General features: G+C 39.7%; 1 protein-coding gene across 6 annotated transcripts in view; it reads left to right on the top strand.

Annotated features, from left to right (window-relative positions):
• BBOX1 (gamma-butyrobetaine hydroxylase 1) overlaps positions 1-23020 on the top strand; it is a 94498-nt gene extending 71478 nt beyond the window's left edge. For all 6 annotated transcript variants that reach the window (XM_067296233.1, XM_067296232.1, XM_013959379.2 and 3 more), the window contains 5 exons: positions 6430-6628; positions 15487-15592; positions 17962-18158; positions 18851-19017; positions 21055-23020. In XM_067296233.1, coding sequence (XP_067152334.1) covers positions 6430-6628; positions 15487-15592; positions 17962-18158; positions 18851-19017; positions 21055-21215 — 830 coding nt within the window. In that variant the 3' untranslated portion in view covers positions 21216-23020. The remainder of the gene's footprint in view (positions 1-6429; positions 6629-15486; positions 15593-17961; positions 18159-18850; positions 19018-21054) is intronic.
• The last annotated feature ends 508 nt before the right edge of the window (positions 23021-23528 follow it).

Genomic DNA, 23528 nt, shown 5'->3' with positions numbered 1-23528 from the left:
AAAATACCAGTTTTTAGGCAGATATTACCATGGAAAACTTCAGCCCAAATGGTTCAAGTTTAGCAAAGTTATAAGCAGTTCTTGAGAAGTGCTAGATATCTTTAGTAATAGATGCTTTCACCAGCTGTACTTTATGATGAGAAATGCTTAATATAAATGAAAAAGGGAAGCTGAAAACTCTGGCCCCGGGTTATTGTGCAGGCTTCTTCACAGTGCTCTACCAGAAATCTCAACTGCAAAACCTTTTAATCTAATATATTCCATCTGTCTGAAGCACATTTTCGAGCCACATGTGCAAGACTCAGGATCTTGCTATGGAAAGGTGAAGGAGGAAAAACCCGTTCTTAGCCACTGAGGAAATCCTGGATATCTCCATTGCAGTGTCAGAGAGAACGACTTGGCAGTCATCCATGCAGAGAGTCATAACCTTAATTCCTGCCTGGATACGTCTTTCTTTGGCCATTAAAATAGCGGCCTTAGTTTCAGAAAGAGCAATCTTTTGGTAAGAGTTAAAAATTAGTCCCAGCAAGTAAAAAGTTTTGCTTCTCCTGGGCACAATTTACATCTCTTATTGAAATTTTTTTAGACATGGCCATATTATCCTTCGTGCAGGTACAGATACAGTTTTTGCATGTTTTTGGCAGTGGCCTGCTTTGCACCAAAATGGATGTTTTTTTCAATGTAAGAAAACATGGGACATGGCGAATCACTTCTAATAATCCTGTTCTGTGATCTATGGGTAAAAATTTACATCAGGTGGTAGTGCTGGGTTTCTGCACATGATTGGCTTGCATTTTTCCAATGAAAAAAATCACAGGCACTTTTCTTCAAGACTGTGTTAGAGTACATCTACACTAAGTGGAAATGTGATGATTCAGGTCTCAGGTACATAGACCTTATAAAAGATTTAGAAGCTGAAAGGTCCACAGTTCCCTGTCTGTACCAGCCTGCATTAGGGGAACATCTCCCAGCACAGCTGGAGACGGATGATTGCATCTGCACAATTTCAGAGTCCTTATTGTGGAATGGCTGCACATTCCGAATGTTTGGTTGTAAGCTCTATATGCAGCAAAAGAGACCTTCCTGGCTTGCATTAGGAAGCACAAAAATATTAAATGATAACTGCTTCAGTATGAGTAATAACAAGCCTTCCTAGGGAGAAGGCATCAGGAAGGAGTTTCAAGCAGGAGTTTCATGTTTAGTAACCCCAAGGCAGCCTTGGTGATCACGGAGCACTAGCCAGTACTGGCATTTGAAAGCTAGTAACCATGATGCCTTCTTGGTGACTTTTAGAAGGCACCCAAGGTGACCTGGGGCAAAACACTCAGGCTAGTGCCCCAGAATCCCTGAGGCCTCAGTGGTGGCCTCAAGTGACCCCAGAGGGGACTTCTGGGCGTGATTTGACCTCTAGTGACCCCGAGGCCTAATTGGTGACCTCAGGTGACCCCGGAGGGGACGTCTGAGTTTGAGTGTGACCTCTAGTGACCCCGAGGCCTAATTGGTGCCCTCAGGTGACCCCGGAGGGGACTTTTGGGCATGATTTGACCTCTAGTGACCCCGAGGCCTAATTGGTGACCTCAGGTGACCCCGGAGGGGACTTCGGAGTTTGCGTATGACCTCTAGTGACCCCGAGGCCTAATTGGTGCCCTCAGGTGACCCCGGAGGGGACTTTTGGGCGTGATTTGACCTCTAGTGACCCCGAGGCCTAATTGGTGACCTCGGGTGACCCCGGAGGGGACTTCTGAGTTTGCGTGTGACTTCTAGTGACCCCGAGGCCTAATTGGTGCCCTCAGGTGACCCCGGAGGGGACTTTTGGGTGTGATTTGACCTCTAGTGACCCCGAGGCCTAATTGGTGACCTCGGGTGACCCCGGAGGGGACTTTGGAGTTTGAGTGTGACCTCTAGTGAGCCTGACACCTTTCTTCTCTTTCCTCAGTCATTGCTGGTGCTTTAGTCTTCTCATCTGTCCTTTAAAAAAAAAAAAGCGGGGGGGGGGGGGGAGATGACTTGCATGCTCTTGCCAGAAATGTCTTTTTTTTCATCACCAGGATTTTTTTGTTTGTTTTTTTTAACTAGACATTTTTTTTCTGCTTGTTTTGTGGGATTATTTTGGTTTCACCAGACACCTTTCTTGTCTACTCTACAGGCTTCGTTTTTTCCTCTTTTGGATTTTACTCTTTGCCTATGCTTTCTGTATTTCTTTTGTGTAGCTGTACAAGTTTGTTTGCTCCTTTGTGGCTACCTATTGTAGGCATATATATTTATGCTTAGATATGTTACCAAATACTAACTGCTAGTTTTAGTATTAGTAGTGTTAAGGTGCTGTAACATGCTTATACACAGTCGTTGATTGTTGTCTGAGTGGGCTTATGTTTGGGTTCAAGGCAAGCAAATCTTCTGTCTAGCTTGCTTAATCTGCTTCTATGCTGTGGATGCAACAGGCCACTGCTTTAAAACTACATTGCCCTGCAGGGGATGGCTATGTAATCATCAAGGCCATGACTGTCTGTTTTGGAGTCTATTTGATGACCTTCATGTGTTTGCACAATAGATAATGAATGAGTTCATTCCCACTTTAAAAAATACAGAAAACCGAAAAGCACACATGCACAAAAAGAAAAACCCAAAACCTTGACAAGGTTTGCAGGAGATACTTCTGAAATGTATTTCTTCAGACCTAAGTAACTGTAACTTCCTTTCACAGATCACAGGAACCAGAGCAGCTGCTTTCCTTTCCCACATGTTCTTTGGATGGAAAGGGCCAGCAGCAATGTGAAGCGGGAAGGCTGCTCTCCTGCTTAGCACTTCTCTTTCATGGGCCAGGTCATGCGAAGCCTCTGTGCAAGGCTTGCAGGAGCTGGTAAGGCCTGGGTGGGGAAGAGGCCGCCCCCTTTTCTCACCTTACTACAGTTCTGAACCCCCACGATGAGTCGGGAGCTCATACCATCCCCTGGAGAGGTGCTGGCACATCCCCTGCATCCCTCTGGTTTGCGGACTGAGCTGATGCAGCTGGGTAGATACCTGCTGGGTAGTGGGTAGGCCAAGTCTCTCCCACAGCAGCTCCTCCTGCGTCATTTTGCTGAGACAGGAATTTAAATAACTCCATCTAAATGATGACAGTGCTCTCTATCATGCTCTCTGCACTGTTAGAAACAAGCTTCAGACTTGTTTCATGAGCAATCAAAATTCCTGAAAATAAAGCATAGTGAGGGAGGAAAACCACTAAACTTCTAACCTCCATGTGTCCATATTTTACATAGAGAAAGATGAATGTTCCCTGAAAATAGAAAGAATCAAGTGGAAGGAATGGGATTCCTGCCCTGGGTCAGAAAGGAGGGAGGAAAGGAAAAGCTATTTTTAGATGCTTGTGAAGTGACTGTACAGTACTCTAAGCAGTTGGGGCATTCCTGTGGCTCTCACAGGAGTTCAGAGTGCCCCCAATACAAACTAAAACAAACAAGTCTGTGCAAGAAGAGAATTCTTCATTAAACCCATTGGTAAGAATTTCCTCTTCCCTTTATATTCAAGATGTAGTGAGGAACGAAAAAATCCCACCCTTGACATGTCTACCAGAATCAAGATCTCAAAATCTAAGGTCACCTCACAGAGAATAAAGAACCAAAGGTGCAGAAAAAGGCTGAAGGAAAGGAGAAAGAGGACAAACTAGAAGCAGAGAAAAACAAGTGAGAAATAAATAACTACACAGCCCAATATCTGATTAAGGGCAGCCAGAATCCAGGTGCTCTCATGCCTCCATGCCCAGATACAGGGGTTTTAAGCAAAGCAGGGCAAAAATACCCAGTGGGAACATACGGTTAGATAGCCTCAGTTGGAGTCCTGACTTTACTCGCCCTCCATCTAGCAGAAGCTGTCCTCTTCCCATCTAATGCAGAGGATGCTGTTCTGGTTGCCAGTGCACTCCCAAGCGACTGTAGTGATGTACCAGAAGTTACAGCGAGTGTGTGCTGCTGGGGGACAGCTGGGACAACCAAGGACTTTGCCCTGAGACCTGGACTGGAGTAGTTAAGTTAGGGCTCAGTCTTCACCTCCAGTGCTGACCAGATACCAGGATCAGCGCTAGAGGAGTTGTGTATTCTCCATGGGGGGGAGCCGAATCCAGGGGAGGACGTATCCTGGCACTTGCAGCAGGGCAGATGGGATTTATCTTGTTCACAGCCACCGTTTTGGTATGTCTTCCCATAGCATGCCTGGAGGCTTAGTCTCCATCTGCCTCAGTCTTCTGCAGGCTAAACATGTAACAAGCTTTGCCTTTTCCAGGTATCACTTCAAGCACCATAATCCAGATCAAAATCTTAAGTATGCCAGACAATTTTTCTGAATGGCAATTATTGTAGGCATAAATTTTGAAGTTACTCACTTTGAAAGATGAATTTGGATTGTGTAGTCCTTCATAACATGAAAAATCTGCCTAGATTCCACAATATTATCTAATTATTACATTATTCTGTCACTGTATGTTTGTGCCTGTTTCTCCCATAAGTATTCTCCACAAATGGAACGTGTTGTCTGACTGCAGAATACATTATCCCTCAAAAAGAGAGAAAATAACACAGTTAAGCAGAAGTCATTGTTTCTTTTAGTTACAATCAGATATCTTATTTCATCTTTCTCAGGAGACCCAGCCTCTGTGTTAGGTCATTTATTTGTTTGGGAACTCTCCAACTCAACCAGAGTGTGATTGATTGCTTTAGGATAGGTCATGGGGTAAAGAAAAGTATTATTAAATGGAAGTTAATAACCATTATGGAACTATGACATTAGAAAGCAGTCATAAGAATTGATCAGGCATTAAAAATACATATACATAGATTCAGGTATAGACAGCCTGTTAGAAAAAAGAGAGGAGTTTAGCAGTATTTTGGTAAATACATAAAATAATGAGACTAAGCAATGCTTAATTTTAAAGCTGTGTAGATTTTCATGAATTTTATAGTTTTGGATGACTGAATCCTGTTTATCACTCTGAAAAGTCAGTGACACAAGTGATGCACTTGCTCTGATCCTCCCCTGTTCCCTTAGCCAGGTGCAATTGGCTTCTGCAGCTGGCTCCTAGCTCGGATGCACATGCAGCAATGTCGCTGTAACAACAGATCTGAGCTGTTTTATGCCTGAGCAAATAGGTTTTCCCTGCCACATTGCTAATGAGTATTCATGTTGCCGGTATCGCATGCGGGAAGTAAAGTAACTGTGCTCATCAGACTTCCTTAGGGTGCTTGCCGGGGCTTGCAAAGTGCTGTGATTTAACGGATCCTGTTTGAGTTCGCGGGAATGTGGGCTCAAGCTTGGATTTGGAGGCAGTTACTGCTTCTCTGCCAAGCCCAGTGGTGCCACCTGGAGATGCCACACAGCCGCCTGGCTGCAAAGCCCCAGCTGGGGCAGGTGCCCAGGTCGGCACCACACACCGGCCCAGGCTTGGGGGCAAGAGGAGAGACGGGGAGAGCTGGGAAGGAAGGGGCTGAAGGCTCCACCGCCCTTTCCAGCCTGCTGGGAAGTCTGTACCTGCCTGTAGCAGATGGCTGCAGGTTTCGATTTTTGTAATGCTATGCCTATTCAGCAAGCAAACATCTGACTGTGGTAGAAGATAGCAGTTCTTTCAGTCATCTTCTATAGCTACATGCCTTCATAATTAATTTTGTTTGTTTGAGAATAACCAGAACATAACTTCTTTCTCTTGACTCAGTCTTTCTATTGCCTTCTTCCCATCCTAGCAGTGCTCAGGTTTGTTAACATCTTGGGCTCTTAATTGCTTCCACCTGAAATAACAACAATATTCACCAAACTTCTGCAGAGGAAAGACAATGAATGACACCAGCCTGCAGAATTTAACAGAAATAGATATAATTTCATGAAGACAAATTTACAAAATAAAATTGATTGGCCATTTATGTAATTGATTTAGTTACTCTGCTTCTAAGCTGTTATACTGGTGTATGTCTTTTCCTGTCCTGCATATGGAGTGTAATCTTTTCATTATTATGTATCCATACAGCAATACCCCTGACTGAGATCTCAAGGCACTCCTGTGCTGTTTTTGTTCTTTATTTTATCCTAGATGAGAAACTTTCAAAGTAATCATAGTTTCAAAAATTTTCACTCTTGTGGTTCACCAGTACAGACAGAACAAGGGATACACACATTTCTCATAGATTATTAAAATATCCCTTTCAAATTATCTTTTCCTCAAATTATGATTTAAAATACCTTTTATTCTGCAATATTTTGTTGCCCTTTGTCATTAAGATTGCTTGTTATCCAGGCAAGCTCAGGGACCCAGGTTCATATGGTTGACTGCAGCATTAAGGGCACATACAGAAATGCATAAAAAATTGCATTAAGTTCCTACTTTGACTAAGTCCTGAGCTTTGCTAAAATAGTTAAGAGCTTGCTTCTGTATTTCCTTCCTTTCAGAATGCCAGTACTGGGGCTCGGACTTGCAGCTTCCTGAACTGCCTTTTGAAGAAGTCTTGTACAATGATGAAAGCGCGTACAAGTGGCTGTGCACCCTAAAGAAAGTAGGAATTGTACTCCTGACAGGAGCCCCTGCTAGGCAGGGAGAGCTGGTTAAACTTGGCCAAAGGATTGGTTTCCTGCGTCTCACATTTTATGGGTGAGTTTTTTGTTTTGGTTTTTTTTTTTAATATCCTTGCTTTGCCAGCTACATAATCACCTCTGATATATTTCACTTCAGGTTGCTGGACCCTTGTTGTGGACTAATTTATTAAAACAGGACGAAAATTTTTGTTGTCTGCACGTTAGAAAACACGGTGTAAATTAAACATCCTGTATAAGAGGATTGCTTTGTTGTCACAGGCAGGATACGTAATGAAAAGCAGCAATAACGTTAACTGCTGAGAGAAGAAAAAGCGCCTGAAAACAGATGCCAAATACAAGATAACTACAAGATAACACTAGGACGCTTTTCAGCTTGGCCTAGCTTTTGTCTTCCTTGGTAAGATGAGTAGACACCTACCTGCAGTCCCAGGAATTGACACCTCTCTGTGGAGGAGATGTGAACTTGGGTTCAAGGCTGAAGCCCAGCGCCCCATAACTGCACCCCAGGGGCGCCAGTGCCCCTTGCGATGCAGGGCTGGCACCATGCGCTCCCTCATGCGGACACCACAGCCGCTCTCCTGCAGTGCTGAGGGCTCCTGGGCGCCTCTGAGAGCGAGGAGGATTTTAGCCTTCTAACGTACAAAGGTACTACAGATGCAGTTTTGAAGACTTGTCTTTTGCAAAGGTGAGAGCTCATCCTGCAGGACTGCAGGCAGGAACGTGTAAATCATCCTTGTGATATCATGGGTGGGTAGACTGAACCTCTACCTCTCTCATCATCTACCAGATGAGTAAGCAAACAGTGTTGTTAGCTAATGTATTGCCCTGCCCCTCACCCCCAACTTGTGGGTATAATTTTTAGAATATATATCAAAAAAGCTGTTACTTACAGATGTATCCTTACATGTGTGCTTATTCTTTAAAAATGACAAAAACAGCTAACAACATTTAAACATTGTTATTTCTTGGTGTTTGAAAAGCCACCAAAACCAGAACATCCAGGACCTCCATTGGAGAAGCTCCTTTCTTTCACATGAAAAAATAAAAGATAATAAAAATTATGGCAAGACTTCTCCTTTACTTGGATCCACCTAGTTCAAGGATAACCTAATCAAATGTCAGCAATAATCAATGTCTCTCCTTTGTCTAAAAAAATTTAAAATAAATAGAAGTGGGGAAAAAAAGTCCAACCTTGGCCAGAAAGACCACACTCCTTCCAGATTACAACACAGAAGCAAAGATTTACTTCCCCTTAACATTTTTGTAAGAGGGCACACATAAGCCCCACTGGAATATGCAATACAGGTGAGGTTGACAAGATCAGCACAGTGACAACAGGGGAAATATATTAATTCAGAATGTTATTTGTGAGATGAGGGGGAGGAAGGTGAAGGATAGGATCTTTCTTTGTGCTATTATACTTCTTACTAAGACTTATTACAACATCTGCATTTTGTCAAAGTAAAGTAGTTCCGTAATTAGCTATGGAAAATTATGTCATTGATGATGCTACTGGCTTTAAGGCTTCTTGAAGAAGTTCCAAAAGGCAGAAAATTAGCTGTTGTGGTACAATAGCAACTTCTAGCAGTGTAGAGTTGCTTCTGATCCAATTTCCATCCTTCATTTTTATGCTGCTTTCTGCCTCTCTAGCTAGAGAGCTCTGTTCTTAGGTAAACTGCTGCTCTCAGGCACACTCACATATGAACCCTGAAATTAAGTTACATGAATACAGAGGGGAAGAGCTTGCACCTTAAATATGTATTTCATATGTATGAACAAAACCTGCTATGTTTTTCCTTCTTACTTACTCTATTTCAATATTTCTGAAACATTCTGAAATATTCCTGAAAAAATATATCATGGTTCAGATCTTTGTCAATCCAAACCTCACTCTATGTCAGAAAGTTGCCAAGTTAGGAATCATTCACTAACGTATTGTCAGTGTGGATTTGCATCTGAGAAATGTGTTCCTCACTTGGGCTGTGGCTCATTAATAAATCATACATTATTCCACTCGTCAGCACCCTCTAACGGAGAACAAAAAAAAAAAAAAGTATTTTTTTGAGATAACTACTAATTTGGTTTTACAAGGTTCACAAAAAAAACCTTGCTGCAGTAAAAGAGAAGCAAAACTTGCTATTCCACACATTAGCCTCCATTAGGAACTTGGCAGTTTACTTGAAAACTAAACGAGATCTCAGCAAGAAACAGGTGTGGTCATGGTCCTATTTCCCTTGATAAAATATGAACAATAGCCTTCTAAATACACTTCTCAGGTTGAAAGTCAACCTGTTTGTGCAAGAGTTTTCCCCACTTAAAATAAGGAAAGCTGGCTTAAGAAATCTCCTTGAAATTAGCAGAAACGTAAGTGAACTCACAGCACATAGAATAGTTAACCTGTGAGAATTACATTATTTTAAAAGACTTTTTCCATTGTTGTCATCCAAAAAGAGGGCGTGGAGAGAATAACTGCTTTAAAATACCAAGAATATTATAAAGTTTGTTTTGTCAGTTCCAGAAGCCAAGATAATATTTTTTAAACTTAAAAATATATATATAACATGCAGGATGTTAGGATAATGTGCTTGCATTAAGGTTTTTTCTCTTTCTGCTCACTGAAACAGAAGGAAAAGTGATTTTCAAAGATAACTAGGATTCAGTCATGTTAATCCTACTGAAACTAGGGGGGACAAAATCCCCTAAGCCATTTGGAAACCTCATCCAATGAGAGTAAACATTTTCTGCAGTTAAAAGCATTCCCAATGTCAAGCACTTGTCTTTGGCAGACCACTATACATCTTGTTTTAAAAAGTGCATCATTTTAATAATGGTATTGCTTTCCATTTCTGTTTTGACATGATTTTAATAATAGTAGGAAATTCTTAGGGATATCAACTCCTGAACGTATCTTAGGGTGTTTCACAGCTCTGCCATCTGTCTGAAGGAAGACAAAGCATTTGTTCTGCTCCTGTCTGGGCAGCAGTGTTAAAACGCACAGCTATTTTGACAGTTAGCAATGAATATTGCAAGCTCCAAGTAACAAAAAATTCTGGTTCCTTGTTAAAGCATGCCAGTAAAGGAAAATATGTAACATCTACACAATACCCCAGAAAAACAAACAAGCAAGCTTTAACATATGTAATGGATTTGCACTTGGGTTACAACAGAACTTTTAAGAGGTTTCTTAAGTTACACTGGTGAAGCAACTGGATTTAGAAGTTCTTAGATCCTAAAACTGGAAATGATCTTCAGATCTTTTTTATTAAAATTCTTGACATGACCACCCACCATGTTTACCTATTATCCATAGACTGAACCCTGTAACATATTTTTCGCTAAGGTATTCAGAGGTTTTTGATGACAGTCTCAAAAGACAAAAGAATCACTTAGCAGTCTGTCTCAGCTGTTTATCATCCTTGCTGTTTAAAATTACTGCCAATTATCTATTTGAATTTTTATGACTTCAACATCCAACCTGTGATCACTATTATATTTTCTGTGCTACATTTAAGAGATTTTGAAGAGAGTCCCTTAATGTATTAAGTCCCCCACATGCATTGACTATTAAAATATATTTTACTTGAGTAAATCCAGCTAATGGAAGATTCAGACTACCCTGAACAGACTTAACAGTTTATCAGTTGTGTCATCAGAATATTTTCTTATTAAAAACCCAAGTCTTGAGTCTCAATGATTCTTGCCTAATGTGATTATAAACAGTAATGTTAAATGAATGCTTCCATTGTCAAAAGTCAGCTTGAATGAATATTTTTAGTGTTTTTAAAGATGGTTTCAATCAAAATAATTTGTGTGGATGACTTCTGAGTCTTTGATACATGAAACACATTTTAACACAGGTCACATCCTACAAAGAGCCTCCCCCCACATTTATGTTCCATAGCAGCTCAAGGCTGAGGTTTGGCCTCAGTCCACTCTGGCTGAGCAAATAATGTTTAGAAGTGCTTTCACGGCAGCACAGTTTAAATCAGATTTACTATTCGGTGTTGATTAAACCTTATTCTTATATGTTTATTTAAGTATTGGGGTCTGCAGTAAAGGAGGGCAATTGACTATGGCATTGCATCATGAATGAAAGGAAGAAAGTTTGCAAGTCTCTGTTTTTTCAAAACATATTTGTTAATTCCTTTATATATTGGTAAGGATGCAGAAAGAGAGTTTCAACATTACCAAAGTTTTCCAGTTGACTAATAATTCTGCATTTCAAAGAAAACATAGGAATATTTCAGTATAGTTTGGTTAGAGAATTTTTTTGTTTTGTTTTGCTTTTTAAATGCACCCATAGTATTTGGAAGTTCTGAAATTTGGTTTACATCATGCTAAATAAACCTCTATAGTTAGGTTTACTCTAGGTCATGTGAAAGTTGTTAAGTACGTTTCTGTGATCGGGTTGAATTTGCAATATTATATTAAAATCTCAAGAGCAAGAGGTCAAAGAAAACATGAAATTCAAAGACCAGTTTTGCAGACTAGTCTGGATTTCAAGTAACTAAAAACAGCTCTGTCACATGGTGCCTTCAACAACCTACATACAGAACAGTATCTAATTCTAAAAAAAATAGCATATACTCCAATGCTAGAGGAACTGCGCAGTTATAAAAGAGGTAGATTGCTAGTATGAACATTGTATCACTCACAGAGCCAAGACTTCCTGGGAAAAAAACCAAACTGTTGAACACGCTTTCTTTGTCAGAACAGGTTGCCAGGTGTGAAAGTAACTGTACGCTCAAAAAATGGCAAGCTGGCCGAGCATTCGGAGCCAGCCTGCTCCGAGCCGAATTTTGGGCCAGTGTGCTATTCCCCAAAGCTTGGCTTTCATTTCTCCAAATCAGAACTAATACGTTGTTTAGCTGTCTCAAAGGCGCTTTGCAAGGGTCTCTTTCTTAAGGCTATGTAATAAAAGCATAGACATTAAAAATAATGGTCATAGTAACACTATGGTGGTAAGCTTCCAGAATTGTACAGCTTAATTATCCTCCAAAGGATGCATACAAGAAGAGTTTATTACCTGATAGATGAACCTTGACCCAAAGCTTATTCAAGTCATTAGAAAGAGACACTCTGCCCCTGCCACTGACAACTTTTAGCCTTGGATGAAGTCTACGGAATAAATGTTTTGTCAACAAGTGTCATCTGTTTGCATGTGCACCATTTGCAACCTTATCTGAGATACTGGTTTTGAGCATTTAGTCCTCAATGCATTGGGAATTCTTGTAGGCTTATTTTTTTTCCTCTGTTTAAAAGGAACTTCCCTAATTACAAAGGCTGTAAATAGAAAGTTGGGTTGCAAAATATTAAACCTCAAAGTAGTTGCTGTCTTGCTGCACAAGTATCAGCTAAGTCTCCTTCCTCCCAACCATGCACATGCATGCACACAGGCACACGTGTTGCAGCATAATATCTTTAGCAATGTTCAGCTGCTCTTGTCACCCTCCTGGCGATGTTAATGATTAATGTTTTGAAATGTTTCATTAGATGAGTCTTTGGACCAGGGTTTGTCCTACTAAAAGGGGGGTGGGGGGAGAAAATTTATTCAAGTATTGGAAAATACAAGCAGGATTGTGCCATAACTGTTGTGTTGAAGTTGTGAATGAACCTTAGTTTGGTCCTCCATGTTAGAGTGATTTCCATTTTATGTTGCTTTTAATGGTTTAAGAACTTATCTATAAAGCATTTTTTAAAATTTAGGTCACAAAAATAGTTTCAGATGTTTTAATAAAAATTTTTATGAAGTGGCAACGTGCTAAACATATCAGAAAACAGCTACAGAGTTGTATTCAAATGGCTTAATAAACCAGTATTTGTTAAATGTGCCGTTCCTCATGTGAAATCTTGAGCAGTACTTTATTTGATGATTTGGGCTTATTTTTTGATTTTTATATGATTTTTTCCACAAATAATTTCTAAGGAGCAAGATTTTTGGTTTTGATGCCATTTATAGCTGGAATACAGTCTAAAAATATTACAGATGAGAAAAGACTTCTGTCCCCATAGTACCTGTTCCCCAAAATAACCTGTTTCATCTTCAGATACGATTATTGTATCATCTGGTCTTAGTGTTCTTACATACTCCTTGCAGTAGCAAAAACTCTCTTGAGTTTTCAGTCTTAACAGCAGACTCTAGACCAGCATTTTACAACCCTTCTCTTCACCTCTAACACTCAAGTTCATTTATTACTTACATGCAGTTCTGAGGTGTTTTTTTACAACTGTAATAAAATAATAATTGTTGGTAATTCCCCTGCTATTTTACTAGCAGCCAAATACAAGACCTATCAAATATTGTAAATAAAAAGATACATTTGAAACTGGCAAGCTTGCCAAATAAAACAAATACCTCAACTGGACCATGAATTTTCATTAAAATGTAATAGTAATGAATACTGCCCTGACAAATGGAAAACACACAAGCATTTGTCTTGTGTGGATGTCTGGTACATGCTACCTAACATGTTGTTACTAGGGAAAGTGAAAACATTATCTGTATCAGCTGTATAACATCATCAAGGGATTCCATAATTTTCAGATTAACCTCTTTATTACGTTACAGAGACACAACTATATTAACAAGTTGTCAAGTCATATTGTAATTTATTTCTCCAAAGTCTTTTGCCCTAGAACTTGTGCTCCTCCCCTGCTCCAAAACCTTATTTAGGGTTTGCGGTGGTGTAAAAGGCTTCCTCTGCATCCCTGATAATCTGTGTGAAATAGTCAGTCTGCATCTCTCAAAGGGTTTAGCTTCAAGAGAAGGACATAGTTCCCAAACCTCTTCATGAATGAGACTAAGGTTTTTTTAATAAAGCACAAGACCAGATGATTTAAGCATGACTTCAGTTCCTAATGCAACCATTTTCCAAAATTAAAGATGTGACAGACAGACCAGTTTTCTGCTCAGGAACGCTGAGCTCACATTGCCACTTAATGCAAAAAATTGCTACACCTGGCCGGTGCCAAATATCCTGCTAGGTAGCCTGTGCAACTGATGTTGAAATCTGACTCTAATTACTAACCCCGTAACCATTGCAACCTGCTTTGCTCTCTCCAAGGGACCAGAGTCCTCTGACATTGTCCACATTTTAGTCCTTTACTTCTTGTGCACTTAATGTTAACAGCTCTCCCTGTGACTTTGCTCTTTACTCAGTTACTTTAGCTCAGTTAATGCTTCAACAAAGTAAGGTTGATTTTTTTCATATTCAAAGCTGAGCACTGTATTGGCATCGCTTTCTCTATTTAATCATTGCTGACTTCAAGTCAGTAACTTGTGCTGTGGCAGCATCTTCTTGTGTGGCAGGAATGTTCCCGGGGATTAGCTCCCGTCTCAAAATGTAACAGCATGAAAGCACTGGCTCTTTTTGAAAAACATCACAATGATTTTATAAAGTATTACCATTCTGGCAATAGTATATATTCTCTCATAAACAAGACAATTAAAATGTAGTAAATTGGTTTAGAAATGTTAAATGAAACTGGAGCTTTTCTTAATTAAAGAGATAGTCAACAAAACTATCATCAACACTAATGACAAGGATGATGGGCTCATTTTTGGCTGTAAAATTGGGAGTTATGCGAATGTGGTTGAAGATACCCTACTTGAGTACTGAAGTCACGCACTGATGAATAAGTGCTGTACCATCCAATCTAAAGGATATTTCCCAAGCAGTTAAACGCATTTGCAAATATTCAAAGTTTTTTTCACCTGACATTTTCAGAAATTTTGTTTTAGTATCTTGCATAGTGCCTATGCTAAATATAACTCCTAGAATAAAAGTGTTTGCATACTGTATATAAATCAATTTGGTCTGCTCATTCTTTAGCTTGTTATTTTCTTTTTTTTTTTTTAAGTACTATTAAGAAGTAATACTTGACACACACACCCTGAAAAACATAACATGTTTGGTCTGTAGTAATTCCAAAGGAAAATGAGTTTCATATTTTTCTTTTAAATTATTTATGCTCCTATGATTACATGGACTGCATATGGTAGCTTACGCTTTCCCAGACATATGTCTGGATCTATATCATGTATTTGCTGAGAACTGTCTTTGATCATGTGAACCCTGTGCAAACAAAACATGTCATTCTTGGTCTTATATTCTCCTGCCTGGTGTGTCACTTGAAACAGATTTTGATTGTGCTGCAATTTGGTGTATTCACATGTTTGTTATATAACTAAGCCGGGGTAGGGGATTGGTTTTGTTTTGGGTTTGTTTGGGTTTTTTTGCAGTTGTCAGTAAACTTTCTTACTGAATTTTCTCAAATTTCAAGACAGATAAATTATAGTAAGCCAAATGGGGCTAGTTCTCAGAAAGAATATCAGAGAAAGGGAAGAAGTGCCAAAGTCTTTCATCAAGACATTTTCCTTTTATGGCAAATATGCAGCTCACAGGAAATATCTCACTGCAAAGGTTACTCTGTATTTTCCAAGATCATAAAGTTTTAAAATTAATTTTGGGGGGAAAATTCATAGCTTTAACAATTTCACATTTCATTGATAACATACTCTAACCTGGCAGGAAAAAATGGAACGTTGATAATAAAAAGGTACCTCTTTATTAGTTTCTTCATCTGATCTTTGCATTCAGCAAAGTACCACCTCTGGCAAAGGAAAGCTGTCAGTCTTCTAGGAGGAGCACCACGGCCCCACGTTCCTCTACACACTCAGTTGCTAGCGTGAATCTAAGGCTGGTGAAAACAGAATTGCCAGCCTTGCTGAAATAATCTGCCTTTGCTGTGGGGGACACTGCCAAATCGTTTCCTTGTAATTTTACAACATTTTTATGTTCATCAAGGATGGGATAGCTCTTTTGCACTGTGATTTCATAGTTACAGTGTGTACTGTCTGGCATATTGGCTGGCTGCTTTAACATGTTTTGTCTGTTCCCTTTCATTATAAAGACCAACTTGGCAAGTGCAAGACAAAACAGATGCTAACAATGTGGCTTATACAAGCGGGAAGCTAAGTTTTCACACTGATTACCCTGTTCTGCAGCATCCACCTGGGGTAAGAGGAACCTACCATTTTTTCCACAATGCAAAAAGGGAGAGGGAATTGTTCCTATAGTGTGACATATGAATTAGCGTAAGGTTAGCGTTTGGTGACTCTGAATTCTGGTTTAAAGGAGCAATACAAAAATACAGATATTAGTCTGTATATAACAATGCATAAATACATGTGTAAGCAATATGTACATATGATATAAGTTCTGCATAACACACCATAAAGTTGTGTCCCACAATTTTTAAATAGAAACCCACAAAGTATTGAGAATATTACCATATGGAAAAGAGAGCATTAGGGTCCTGTATGCGTTTTTGATACTGCTTTCATTTTATTGAAGAAGTTGGGTGTCTAAATGCTATAGTCAAGCTGTGAAGCTGTAGGACAAGTCTGTTCAACTCAGGAGGTGAGCAAATTAGAGGAAATGTGATTAAGGTGTTATATTCCCTCTTCTACTAACTCAATTACTTTAGACTCTTAGTTGCCCTTTCATAACAGATGAGACAAGGGGCATTCTGTAAAGCTGGAAAACCACCACTTTAATCACAGGAAGTATATTCTTACCTAGTTGCTATCATATCAAATCCTAATCCACGTAATTCACCAGAGAACTGAAAAGCAAGACGAGCATGTACAAAGAAGCAAAGATAATCCTGTGGAAGTTTGCATCCGTAAGCTTCATACCTGCAATTTTCCCTTCTAAGGTGTTTTGGGTATTTTGTATCGATTGTTTCTATAATTAAATAAAAAGCCTATGTGATTTATCCATGAGTAAGTGCCAAATATTTCAAACTAATATTACCTGTTAAAACTCATTTAGATGCTGTTCATTACTGTGGAATAAGAATAGGGCTTCATTGCTAGGGAACAGATGTGAATTAGCTTACTGTTTTGTCTGTGCCAAAGCTCACATACCACTGCAAACATTAGAAAATGAGCCTAACCTTTTCATTCAAAAATGCTTCTATGAAATAAAAACACTAAAGCACTTTGTTGGTTTTTTATCACTGTCCTAAATGTGTGGTTTTCTTAATTTACATAGTTATTGCAATATTTGAACACTTAAGACATTATTTAATAAAAGATCTGAAATAATGTTTGCAAATGGATGATAGTTAGTTTCAGATCCCTCCTATAAAAATAGCTTGAAGATTTCCTAGGTTTTGATCTTGCAACTATTTTTGTAGGAGATGTCCTAATAAAAAAGTGATTATTAGATCTACTAGAAGTACTAGAAGCACTAGCTCCCTAGAATATGAAGCTACCTTCTCCTGTGAACCAAATGCTCGCTTTGAAGGTTTCTGCAGGGCCATTTCAGCATGCAGGTCGTTACTAGAGCCCCGCTCCGCGGCACCGAGCCCTGTTTGACCCCACGCGGAGAGGAGGCAGGCTGCACCACCGAAGGAGCATGCGGGTTGCCTCGTGCTCCCTGTCCGGGCGCGGGGGCTCAGCCTTGTGTCGGCCGGAGCAAGCACGACCACGGAAGGGCGGAGAGCTGCTTCACTGCATGAATAAACTAGCTTTTATCCTTTCCAGAGGAAGGAAGATTAGAGGAAGAATAGTAATTCAATGAACCTGGGCAAAAGGGAGACTGGTGCAAACTCTGTCCTCTTCTCCCCCATTCCCCTCTTCCCCCCATTTTTTTTCCTCCCAATGGTCTCAGAAATAAGTCTTTGAGATTTTAAAGAAGGCTGCATTGGTATGAGGGAGAGATTTTGTTTAGTTACACTGAGATGAATTGTTACACTTTGCGTGATCCTGAACTCTTTAATATCATCAGGAGTTTGACTACCCAGATCAGTAATTCAGGTTTACACTGGTGCAACAGAGAACAGAGTTTTGACTTTCTGCTCTATCTTGCCCAACTCCTTTGCAATTTTGTATACATTGTGAAGTGAAATGAAATTTTCTTAATCCTATTTCATTATAGAGATACTGGGCCTGTTGCCTTCTATGAGCCATGATTTCCCCTTATGAGCAGATAATTGACAATGAGTTTAGTTTCTGCAAGAGAAAAATAAACCTCTTTGTGGAGATAAGGAGGGAGACTGCAGTGCATTTAAATTTATATGACCACAGTGAACAGTGACTCAGAAAAGAAAAAAGTGACACCAGAGCTTTGCAGTTGACTCACAGGAAATAAACAGGGGTTTCAAGTAATAGAAGATATCCCAAATGGGATGGCTTTATGAACATGTTACTTTAATTTTATGCCTTTGTGATAATGGTGTCAGGCAGCTGTGAAACTGCAGTAATGCAGACTCCATCTTTCACTTAAAAAAAAAAAAAAACAATAAATATGAGGGAATTGATGCTAATGAAATGTTAAATATGCAAGCTAATTCTTATAATGAGCTGTTGCTTCATTACAGGTTCAGTTTCTTCACTGTATAAAGCAAACAGCTGCAGGAGGTGAAAGTGAAGTTGTAGATGGATTTCATGTAGCCAATAAGCTGAAGAAACAAAATCCTCAAGCATTTCAGATCCTGTCCTCTACTGCCGTAGACTATACAGATGTTGGGGTCGACTACTGTGATTTTGCTATGCAATGCAAACAAAGGATTATAGAGTGAGTAGCTTCAAAAACACAATGATGCTGAGAAAACCCCCCAAACCCTGGTGTATCATGGACTGCACGTGGATGGGAGAAGGTCCGTTCCTGCCACCCTGTGGGGAAGCTTGGTTTTAACTTAGTCCCTGTTCTTTTGTCCGACACGGGCAGCGTGTGACTTGTTCCTTGTCTCCTGACACGGCGGCGCGGTTCGCCGGCTCCCGCCTCGCCAGCCGCTCCCGGGAGCTCCCGGGAACTGCAAACAAGCTTAGCAGCAGCTAAGCGGCTTTGCAACTACCCTCTAGTCGATGTGCATCTGTACTGCACCAAAGGGAGGCCGTAATTTGAAGCATTCGGATTAAGAACTGTATTATAAACATCTCAAATTTAAATGTTCATAATCACTTCTGAATTTAAAAAGCTTATGATTCAACATTTAAAGTATATAAAATATAGATTTTTGAGAGTATTAAGTGTACGCTTCCTTCCGATTCTCACTTCTCCTGCTTAGTGCAAACTATCAAATTCCACCGCAATAACAACCTAAAACGAAGGAACTGTGCCGTGAGAGCATCCCTTGGCACAGCACTTCATTTCACTGGAGAAACATAGTGAAATTTCACAGGAGACTTCTGTTGTTCTTTGACCACGTTAAAACATTTCAGTAACAACACAGTAATGCTTTTTTCTGTTCCCTCTCTGTCTCACAGCGTAGATGACAGAGGTCAAGCCGTTCGCATCAATTATAATAACGCAACAAGAGACACAGTGTTTGACGTACCAGCTGAAAAAGTGCGGCCATTTTATGCAGCTCTAAAGGAATTTGATGATTTATTAAACAGCACAGAACACAAGTTTACTTACAAGATGAAACCAGGTCAGTGAGTAAATTACCTCTGTTTGCAGTGATTTTTCACATGCTTTTCCTAATAGTCAAAACACTTGAGCAATTTGCACTATTCTAGTAGTGAAAGGAAATGTCAGTCCTTTTATCACCTATTTCGTTTCATACTGTAGTCTTACAGACATTTCATACATGTCTTTTGCTGTTGTTACACTAAGAAGAAAAAAAAAGGGGGGAAGGGATAGATCCTATATATTGATTAGTCCAATGTGTCTTTATATGACATTGAAAATCCATAAGAAATAGGAAATTTTATGTTCTCGTATCAATAGCTCCGCAATTAGGAAATGTGAGATGTAAGGCTACTGTGCCATCCTAATTCAGTGTCTGTTCATGAAATGATCCATAATAACATATTTTTTCCTCTGCTTCATTTGATACAGAGTATGGACATTAGCAAAATGCTATGGCTTTCATTATGACACTTCAGTTTGCTAGTAGGGCAACATCATAGTTGCTGTAGGAATTTCAAAACATCTAGAAAATGATGCAGATACACTATGGTGAAAGAAGCTGAACAGCACTCTAGGGAATTCAGTTATCTTCTTTGCTTAGACACCGAATGCTTGCATAATACTAGATGAGTTATGAAAGTCCATGGCTGTTAGGCTGCTTTTTCTGGGCAGCCTGTGCAAGACATCCGGAGGCAGATTTGCAGAAGTGCTAAGTGCTTTCAACTTCAGCTGAAGTGGTACAAGGCTGTGTCCTGAACATAAAACATGCTGAAAAAAATGCTCTTTCCTCTTTAAAAGTCAATCTTTGCATATATTTAACTACTTTGACCTTAATCTCTGTTCTTTCACTCTCTGAGTATTAAAGAAAGATATAAATAATTTCTCATCTCTCAGAGATGTTACAAAAGTAAATTAATTAGTGTGTCTGACTACCTCACATACTACAATGTTAGTACCTTAAAAATGTCTATGAGGAAATCAATCACTCTCTATTGGGAGCATGCAATAAAATAATTTATAAGACCACATAATAAATGGTAAAATACATACTATATATTACACTAGCACCATCCATCCCATCAATTAATGAGCCAGAAGGGTGGCAGAGGGGAGGGAGAGAAGGAAAGAAAGAGTACAAGTTTATGTAATTAGTGGTTTTGGTGACACACAGGGGAGAAAAATTAAAATGGCAAGCCAGCCTTAATTATGTCATTTCGTAACTTTTGATGGCTTGACTTCGTACTCTTAAGATTCTTCTAACGAGGACAATAACGCAGGGGCGTACAATATAGGAAGTGCCAGAGTGATCCAGTGAGATTTCTCCTAGTGACTTTGGCCCCTTGTCCTTTCCGGGGATCCCCGCGGCCACCGCTGCACCAGGGGCGAGCTTTTCCCCGCAGGGATTCCCACTGCATCGTGCTTCCCACCACCGGCGCCTGCCTGCTGCTGGCTGGGCAAGTCGGCAGCCCTCGGCTCGGCCCTGCTTATGGACGCCCAGCTCAGCCCCGTATCCTGCATCATCCCTGTGCTTCAACACAGCTTCTTCCAAATGGAAAACACAAGGATACATGAAAAAGAGTAAAGTTCAAATAAAAGGCAACTTAGATGTAGTGTATGTTATTTTGGTCTCATCTTTCTCACACAACCTCAGCAGACTCCTTTTCTCCATAGTTCCCAGCATCTGGGAAGAAATATTCAGTCTCTTTTACTGGCAGATGCTCTTTTTAATCAGGCTCCTTCTTATAAAGAAGCTTTTCTAATTGTTCTGTCTAAGATCTCCCAGCTGGTTTCTTCCCAATCTGTCCATGGGATAAGCCAAACTCCTGGTTGTACAACAGAAGAAGTAGAGTTCAAAAAGGAGCTGCCCTCTCCATCTGAGGATGACCAGCTAAATTAATGCTACCGTAGAGTCGCTGTGTGCTTGCAGAGCTCTCCAGCCTGAGCTATTTGAAATTATCACTCCCTATCTGTTGACATGAATCTGCCCCAACGTTATCTGTTTGAAGGAACGAAGCGTGACACATTGAATGTTAAACTTAGTGCAATCTCATTATAGGGGACATAGTAACATTTGATAACTGGCGCCTGCTTCACGGTCGCCGAAGCTACCAGTCGGGAGCCACAGTGACTCGCCACCTGGAGGGGGCCTACGCAGACTGGGACGTGGTCATGTCCAGGCTCCGGCTCCTGCGGAAGAGGCTCCTGGACAGGAACTGAGCTTTCTTCTGACTAGAACAAGCAAAATCTAGATTGTCTACGCTTAAAAAAGGCAAAGAAAAATACCCAATATATTTTGTTTCCAGAAACCAACATCATGAATATATTTTCAAGTTCCATAAGCCTTTAAGAATCTAATCTGAACCTATAAATGCATTGCTACTTCAGTTAGTTCATTTGCTTTTTGATCTTGTAAGTAGTTTTGTATTTTGCTAGTATCAGAACACCTTGATTCACCATTACGAATATGCTCCCTAGAAAGCTTTTCAGAGAGGCATTATGTATTGCATAAATAATAACCAAACTTCATTATCAAAACAAGCAATCACTGCTTTGGAGTCACTTCTGTTTGGGCACCTTGCTAGATGGAGCCACGCTTTAATGAAAAGTTCTCCTTATTCAACAGATGTTTTCTTCTGTATATTCCAATTTACAGATTATTACTATCACAGCAACAAATAACCGTTACTATACTTTCAGTCCTATAAGCTCAGAACCATTGAGCTGTCTGAGAATATGTCATATTAATTTTCCTCTGCGTTATGAGTAGAAATAAATCTCAGTGTAGAGGCTGCAGATAGGGTTGGTTGCTGTGCATAGATGTAATTAAGGTCTCCAGGGCAGACAGACCTCTGAGTGAATTTGGGAAGAGGAATGCTGATTCCATTTTACAATGAGACATGACACAGCACAGAGTCAGTTATTGACTCAGCATCTGACAGAGAAGCAAGGATTGAACCTAGATCCATATTTGATAGATCAAATACAAGAGCACACCTTTGATAAACTTGTTCTGAAGAATATTTTCCCCTTTACTATGGACTGTTCTTAAAGTCGCATTCTGTATACAGATCACCCTATGCAACAATTACTGCAGCTGAAGCAGTACACCATAGGTTAGCTACAGGTGTCCATCATAGGGCTTTTTTTATGTTAATTATGATCAGATGCCAATATGAAAATGAAAGAATTTTAAAATATGTATTTTCAAACCCAATAATATCTTTTGTATATAAGGCTATTTTTTTTAACTCTCCGTATGACTGCAGAGTTAACAGAACACCTTCTCAGCCATGCCAAGAACCCAACAAAATGACTACACCTCCACTCTCAAATCCTCCCTGTTCAACTGTTCAATTTCAAAATCTTGCTTGAAAGCCAAGTAAGTCTTAGTCTCTTCCTAGTAGGCTAAAACAGTAGAACTGTAACTATGGAATTAAATAACTATAGAATTAAATATATTGAGAAAAAAAATAAGTGAGCACCTAATGTAAAGTTGCAAATACTCCCAGAGTATTCTATTCTTCATATGCAGTCAACAGATATCTCACCTGGATAATCAAATAAAACTAAATGAGGATCTGGATGTGAACTAGCATGGTGTGGTCCAAATCTATTTACAGTATCTTTAATAAATAGTGAAATGTATTTGCATTAAAGTTTTGATGTGACATTAAGATATAGCAGAGCATTTTGGCTTTTAGTGGTTATTTGATTTCTCAGTGCCTCCTTTAATAATTCACTTTGGAAAGATGAGGAAAGTATTTTTGCCTTTGCTACAAAAGGGGAAAAAGATGGGGAAAGTCTTACACCCATATTCCTATAGAATACCAACAGTATTGTGCTTTAACTGTGATATTTTGCATGTAACTTAATTTAGTGAAGATTGCAATTTATAACTTTAGAGCAGGACATCTTGGGATTCATACAAATGTTTAGTAGAAAAGAGACATTTTCTGCTTTGATCCTGTACTTTCCTAAAACCTGTTTAATTCACATTTTTATCTGTTTATTAAAGCTCTTATGGTACTGATTAAACTGTATGTCTTATTAAAAACTCCTACAAGAGATCCCTAAAGTTCATACCTTTGAGATATATTGTACTTTATGTACTCACACCTCCTTGAACTATCTGCATTGTCCCAAAATATGAAATATTCAAGAAAAAGGCAGCTTTGCTGACCCCAGGTGTGTGCCATGTATGTAGACAAGATGGGTAGGAGTGCTGGGGGCTGTAGGTTCCCAATGGCATGATTGCCATGCTTGCTTCCAGTTTGCAGTGTATAAATCCTTTAGTGTTACATATAAACTTAATTCAAGTTATCCTGTGTTTAACAAGTTCCGTCATGCAGAATGGAGCACAAATAATGGTAACATTTCCTTTGGTGGAGCAGTTTTAAGTACGGCACAAACGAGCTCTAACCCATGCAGCGCCTCTGTAGGTTACAGCACGGTGTCCCACGTAACCGAGAGAGAGTCGGACCACTCGCATGGGCCCTGTGCGGACGCACAACTGCCCACAAGCCCCTGCAG

Source organism: Apteryx mantelli, chromosome 4 (assembly GCF_036417845.1).
Source record: "Apteryx mantelli isolate bAptMan1 chromosome 4, bAptMan1.hap1, whole genome shotgun sequence".
NCBI classification, from domain to species: Eukaryota; Metazoa; Chordata; class Aves; order Apterygiformes; family Apterygidae; genus Apteryx; species Apteryx mantelli.
This window is presented reverse-complemented; position numbering and strand designations above follow the sequence as displayed.